At 37.8% G+C, this 7,288-nt stretch overlaps 1 protein-coding gene across 1 annotated transcript; it reads right to left on the reverse strand.

The window, feature by feature from the left end:
• Nucleotides 1-648: 648 nt before the first annotated feature.
• Nucleotides 649-1,221, reverse strand: LOC145681894 (histone-lysine N-methyltransferase SETMAR-like). The gene has a single exon (XM_081753497.1). The coding sequence runs from the start codon at nt 1,219-1,221 to the stop codon at nt 649-651; it is 573 nt and encodes a 190-aa protein (XP_081609623.1).
• Nucleotides 1,222-7,288: the final 6,067 nt, after the last annotated feature.

The raw sequence follows: 7,288 nt of genomic DNA on the forward strand, positions 1-7,288 counted from the left end.
AAAAGAGTTTTACTACTTCCAGTTTCAGTAGAGAGATTATGGTGGAGATGGAATATATTCTTGGGACGCATAATAAATTGCAGAAATCTGTTTCTCGTTTCTACAAGGGTTGGATTTTTAGTAATGCCAACAACGGTATATCTTGAGAAATACAGTACTTACAAGTACGAAGTTTTACAGGTCCTCGATGTAATCTCCAGCATTGTGAATCACGCGTTCCCAGCCACCTGTAAGCCACTGGATGCCGTTCGCAGTGCCTAATCTCTGGATAGTGCGGATGGAGCAGTCGGTCGCCCGGAGGATATCATCAACTTTACGGAAGCGTGTCCCACGAAGTGGTTTCTTCATCTTCGGGAGAGGTCGTAATCGCAGGGACTTAAATCTGGAGAATACGAGGGGTGATACAGCACTTCCCAGCCCCAATGATGCAACAAATCAGTGGCCACACCTGCTGAATGTGCCCTTGTATTGTCATGCAGAATGATAGGTGGGTTCGTCAGGAAGTGGCGTCGTTTTCGTCTTACAGCTGCTCGCTGATTGTTTTGTAAAAAAGATAGCAGTAGTACTCTGTATTAATGGTGTGTCCTTGGGGAACGGTATGTTTCATCATTACACCATTCCAGTCGTATGCAAAGATGAGCATAGCTTTCACATTGGCTGGGTACTCCGAACTGTTGTTTTTCTAAGTGACCCAGGATAAAGCCACTTGTATGATTGCCGTTTTAACTGTGGTTCATATGCTCTGGCCCAGGTCTCATTAATAGCAATGATCCGTCGTAAGAAGGCCTCACCTTCACGTTGATACCGCTTCAAGTGTGTTCGAGCAGCATCATATTGCAGCCACTTGTGTTGTTCAGTCAGATCATGTGGAACCCACCTTGAGGAGATTTTACGCAATCCTAGGTTCTTCTTCAGAATTTTCAGCACAATCGAATGTGCTAGTCCTGTTTCGTTGAAAAGTTGACGAATAGTGGCGTTCCAATCCGCTAGAACTAACGCGTTCACGTTCTGCACATCTTCTTCACTTACAGGAGGATGGCCGGGGCGAGGCATGTCTGTGACATTTTGTCGTCCGTCATTAAAGGCTTTGATCCACCTTACTGCTGTACGGTATGGTAATGCACTTGCACCGCAAACATCTTGCAATACTTCGTAGCACTGCTTTGCATTCCTACCTCTAGCGCATTCAATTTTCAACCAGCTCCTCTGATCTTGCTTCATAAAGGTGACTGTATTCCGTGAACACTCACGCAGCGTAATGTAGTCCACGAGCACTTACTCAGAACTGCCTTCTAACTGCTGGCGCTACGCGCGCATGGAGGAGAGGGCAGGCGAATTCATGTGCTCTGAGGGAGGGTCGGCATCTAACCTAGCGCTGGTATGAATTATAATGTATCGCTTTGTTCCCGAGTATATGTATAGCAGTGTTGTCATTACTAAAAATTCAACCCTTGAATTAGTGTCCTTACACTATAGTAATCAACTTTGAAACCTAAGTGGTTAATTTCTAGCACTTCCGGTTTCACCTCTTATCGTATTTTCTCTATGTAGATCAATATTGAAACACTGAAGTTGTAATGGGTTTCTACCACTTTCGGTTCTACCGGAGAGTAGATGAAATGTATTCTTGATACACTTCACTGGATGGTGGGGAACGATTCTCGCTATATATTACCGTTTTTGCTCTATAGTGATGAACGTAAAAGCCGAAGATGATTCATTTTCACCACTTCCGATTTGAATGTCATATCAATCAACAAACTCGTTTTGTAACTCCTGACCCTCAATATTCTGACAAACTTTGGTGGTGGTCTTACAGTTTTTTGTCTTCAAGCCGGACACATAAACACATGTAGTAAATATTTGAAGGAGTGTTTAGAAATTTCTCGTGTAAAAACCTTTTGCTTTCTGACTTCTAATGCCATGTCAAATTTGGCGAAATATGTTCAACAAATCCAAGTGCAGTTTTCTGACCCCCCCCAAAAAAAAAGTCGCTGAGGTAGACCGAAAACCGCTTTATCCTCTTATCTGAAATAACTTGACCACATGGATATATATACACATTCTTCTGTCTATTAAAACTAATATTTAATTAACATTTTAAAAATTTTAAATGTTTTTTTTGCCATATCTAAACGATAGTATCATTTACAGAATCTTCCACTACTGTAAGAAGAAACAAAGGAATATTCCACTTAGGTTAGAAGTCCTCATGGTTAGGCTTAATAACTCTTTGCAAAGAGTTTTCTTTTAATATTATTTTACCATCTCACGATTATGCACCGAGGCTAAGGAAGACCTAGAAAAGAGGTGTGTGAATGTCTACGAAAGATGTAAGAATTAAATAAGAGCCATGCTGAAGTAATTACTGAAGCATTTGTTCACGAAATATGAACAAAATCACGTGAGGAGCTTTTGAGAAAAATCTTCCGAAAAATATATTTCCAAAGAGTACACAATCTTGTTTAAATTGTCAAGGCGAAATGATTTACGTTATATGTAGGACTGTTAATGAAACTGTAATTTGTGAAATATGAACAAAATTGCTTGAGTCATTTTTTAGGGAAAATTGTCCCAGAACAATTTGTCAACAAGAGTAAAATTACCCTTTATGGATTTTTTACCTAGAAAAATGATTTATACTATAGTTTATTTTTCATTGTTTTCAGGAATTGCATAATGTAGACAGATCCTTAACACACCTTTTGATGCACTGAAACATCAGCAGTGTTGGCAATTCAGATGTTAATTTATGAAAACTACTCTTTTCCTACTTACCGCTTACAGAGGCCTCATCCTATTGGTTATTGGTGGAAACGAACACTTCTTTTTTCTACTCTAACTAAAAAGACTGAAAATTAACGAGAGAACATTCATACGTATGAGTTATGAGTCAATTTACGTAATTTGTAAAAAAAATTGATTTACAACTTTGATTACATCTGGCAACACTGTGTGATTCCTATTGTACTTCAATCGTTGCTTTGTAAGTTAAAAATATATGAATGAACAAGGCTTCATTTTGGTATAACTATTATTTGTGTATCGTTTCCGGTTCAAAAGTTATACTATCCCAAACTCCGAGTTGCATTGTATACTGGACACCTTGTATATTATATTGATATCAGTGATATTAATTTGAATAAAATAAACAAAACCGTTAGGGTTGTTTTCGAGAAAATCTCAATGTTTGATCTTCACCCTCTAGTAAAGTACTTCTACTTCTGGAGGTAGGAATAAAATCATAAAATTTCCCCTGGAAAATCTTATAAATGCTTTAAGTTTAACATCTGATACGATAAACGATGTGATCTCTAAACGAGTCCACATACTTCAGAGCAAATGACGAGTAGACAACCATAAATCTACTTTTTCGGTATGTAAGAGGTCATGAAAGGTGTAAATCCTTTGAAATCAAGAATTCGACTTTTTTTTTACTATCACTGTATTGTCTTCTCTCCAACACAAATAGGTAATCTTCAGTACAGTTTTGATTGGCATAAACTGAATTCACGTGTGTCGTTCAATACACGAGTTTTCCTAAGCTGTAAAAAAATATTTTTAAGACACATTTGTTAACCAAAATACGTGTGTAGGTGAGTTCCTCCTCACTTCTCCACATAATCCCATTGAGATTCAGGCATTTGTCTCACCGTTACACCAATTTGTTCAAACCATTTGCAAAAAAAAAAAAAAATAGGGCTCTGGGTACGAGATCGCTTATCTCGACACAATTCAACATAAACGACCTGGCTTGACGATAACGCCCACTCAGTACGCAGAAAAGACACAAAACTGAAGAATTAGTGTGGGAACAGCTGCTCCACTTTCCATATAGCCTGAATTTAGAGACAAGTTACATCCATCGTTTTCCGGTGTTAAAGTATGTATTGAAAGGTGAACGTATGAAAACAGATGAAGAAGTGAAGCGGAATGTATTTTTGCAAAACAAGGTTTGGACAAAGTGATGAAACAATGAGACGAATGCCTGAATCTCTATGGGAACTACGTGGAGAGATAAGGAAGAACCCACCTACACATATATGTATAGTTTACAAATTTATATTAAAAACCAAATATTTCACAGTTCAGGAAAACTTGTATATTGAACGACCTACGTAGTTCATTGCCAAACACTATATATAATTACTTTATTTATTCTGAAGCTATTGACATATATGGAATTAGTAGTCACTTCTATTACCTGACAAGGGAACGAGTGCGGGCGGCCGGTTTTGGAACTAAAATACAAGCAACAATGTTTCTAACCGGATTACTTGTAATTAATCTATTTAAGTGTTTTGTACAGTTCTTTTTGTCCTGTTCATAATAAACCACTTCACGCATACACCTATGTACAAGTTAAACAATTTCAAAAGTTATGTACGTTATTTCCAGAACATTTTGAGGGACCTGCAAAAAAAAATACTTACACCCTCCATATTCATTTGACAAAACTTGCGAATAAAACTAACCTTAGCGTTGTACAAAGAAACACTAAGAACTTCGTAACATTCGAGTGTAAGGAATTCCTTCTCCTATTAACAAAACCTCGAACGTAATCTTTGTGAATCAAAGTTGTACTTTGGTAACTGATCTTTCATTGCTTAAAGCAAGTTCTATTGTATAGTTTTGAGATAAGATGTCTTCGAAATTGCGACCAAGTTGGATCATGTGATCTCCTTTCGATTGTCTAAGCAGCGCATTGAGTAACAAAATTATTTTGCAATGAGATCGTTTTCGGATGTGCTGCAAAAGTCCGGTCAGAAAGAAACTGATAATATTTCACCGCCACACTCTTAACCGCTACTTATAACATGTAAACTGCAACTTTTAAAAATCGTTGGATACACTGCAGATTGACGCTCTCCGCTCCCCTGTCCCACCGCGCTTACCAAGAAACTGATGTAAATACAACAGCAGCGCCCTCCCTTAAATACCGCACTAATATCCTGGTCAGGTAATACTACAGACTGTATTAATACAATCAATTAATACAAAATTTAACTTGAATATATCACTTTATTGAAAGTTTTAAGTTTTATAATTTTTACCTTACAAATTTTACTATGTAGAGTGGCAACTCTGTCAAAGAAATAAAAGAAATCCCCACTGGTTTTCTCTACTACTATATTGACAACTCTGAAGCTGAACCCACTTTGCATGGAAACAAGAGTTCGAACCATCATTTGAAAAACTGCTGGCTTGTTGGCCGAGCGAATAAGAGCGAGTCTCGCCAATGAATGGCAGAAGACCTTCAATTGTGGCCCTGCTACATATGTGCTGAGGTTTTAAACATTCGACGCTGGTCGACCTACCATCGGCACGATTGGTTTTCTTTCGTGAAAAGCAGGAAGGAAAAAATACGATAGAGAGGCCCAAAAGAAAAAGTAATGGTGAAGCACTCCGGATCTGACGTCAATGAATGCTGGACAAGGGAAAAGGGAAAAGGGAAAAAAGCAGCCTCTGAATGGTCAATATGAGGTTTCTCATCTTGGACGGAAGGCAACTTAAACTGAATGAAATAGGTCGATTCTGGTTAACTTTAGTACCAAGCCGAGAAATTTATAGAGATGGGCTTCTAAGATTACGTGTATTGCCAAGAATTAAGATCATTAAATTAGTCAATGATAGCAGATACAGTAAATTCCCGAATTCTCGCTCGAGTTTTTTTTTTTTTTAATATAAATTGGAGTAGTATATAAATATTAGAAGCAATTGAAGTTGAAAGTTACAATATGCAGCCCAAACAATATTGCCTCTGGAGCGAAGTCAGGAATATTAACTTCAGTAATTATTTTTAATAGGATTTCTATACACAAGATGACTTGCAAACCTCAATGTAATAGGTATAGAAACATTTACTAAACTAAGACCAACTATTGAACAAATCCAGAACCATATATGTATTGACACATATTTTTATCTCAAAATTTATAAATTGTCATTAACAAAATCGTCACCTTTTATACAGCTATATCTCAACAAAGTTCTACTAACATGTCTATCATATTAAGCGATGTATTGTTTAACGAAACCACCTTATCATGATAATCACTATATAGAGGACATCATGTTTTATATGATTTGTAGAATGTATCTTGATCAGATACATATGGGACTTTATACAGCTCCATAGAAGCACGTGTGTTTCGTTTTCACATTTCGTATAAAATTAAAATAGACTTCCAAACTATACTGTAACTGGAAATCACAGGTAAAAGTGGATCGGAAAAGGTAGGCGGACGGATTACATCATGTCATCCCCGTGTCTATTTTTGACCATTGCAATGTTTAGAAAGTGGGGGCATAGGTATTTTGGAAGTGGGACAACGCCGTTCTCTCGCGTTCCCCCTCACTTTTACTCCTGCTGGAAGTGGTAAGAGTAATTTCTAGTTAATTCCTTGTCATCTTGACGTGATAAAATAATCACTCACTCTATTGTCTACAGGAGGCGCGGTAGCTCAGTGGTAGAGCGTTCACCTCCGGTGCTTGGGGTTCCTGGTTCGATCCCAGCTCGCACCGTGTGGACTTTGTGGTGGACAAACACCGTGATCGTGGGTTTTCTTGGGGTTCTCCCGTTTCCTCCCACTTTCTTCATTCCACCATTTCACTCATCTCTCATGATCACCGTCTCCTTTAGCCTAACCGGCATAACCATGGGACGTAAAACTTAAAGATTTCATTTCATTTGTATTATCTACAGTATCCGAAGTTTCAATGCCCCATTCGTAAAAGCTCTCCATTGACTTCTATCCTTAACTAACTAGATCCAATTTCTATGTACTTTGTATTCCTGTTTCTACAAACCCATCTTAATAATAATACTTACAGTTGTTTTAAAATGTACAAAAGTTACTATAGGCCTATTTAAAATTGTCTCACTCATTTGACGATCCTTTGAGGCATTTTCAGGAGCGATAACCTTCCTGGCAGTTCCAATAGTCCCTACCTGGAGAACAATAACAATCTATAGCATATAAAACAATTTATATTCTTTCATGATAGAACCCGTACCCTCTTTTGAAACATTTTCCTCATTCTGTAGAGATGCACGGTGGCTCAGTGGCGGACCGCACACCTCTGCTGCAAGCGTCTCTGGTTTGATTCTGGGACAAATGAATTAGTGGTGGACAACATCGTGTTCGTGGGTTTCTTCGGAGTTTCTCCATTTCCTTTCATGTCCTTATTCGACCAATTATTTTATAACCATTACTTTCATATAATTATCAGTCTCCTTTAGCGTTAGGAATGAAGGATTTATCAAGTTTAAGTACAGCCGGGTAAG

This window comes from Thermobia domestica, chromosome 3 (assembly GCF_964235325.1).
Source record: "Thermobia domestica chromosome 3, izTheDome1.hap1.1, whole genome shotgun sequence".
NCBI lineage: Eukaryota > Metazoa > Arthropoda > Insecta > Zygentoma > Lepismatidae > Thermobia > Thermobia domestica.

Excerpts from the sequence above, each read along its gene's own strand:
- LOC145681894 (XM_081753497.1), bottom strand. The coding sequence starts at position 1,221 with ATGAAGCAAGATCAGAGGAGCTGGTTGAAAATTGAATGCGCTAGAGGT.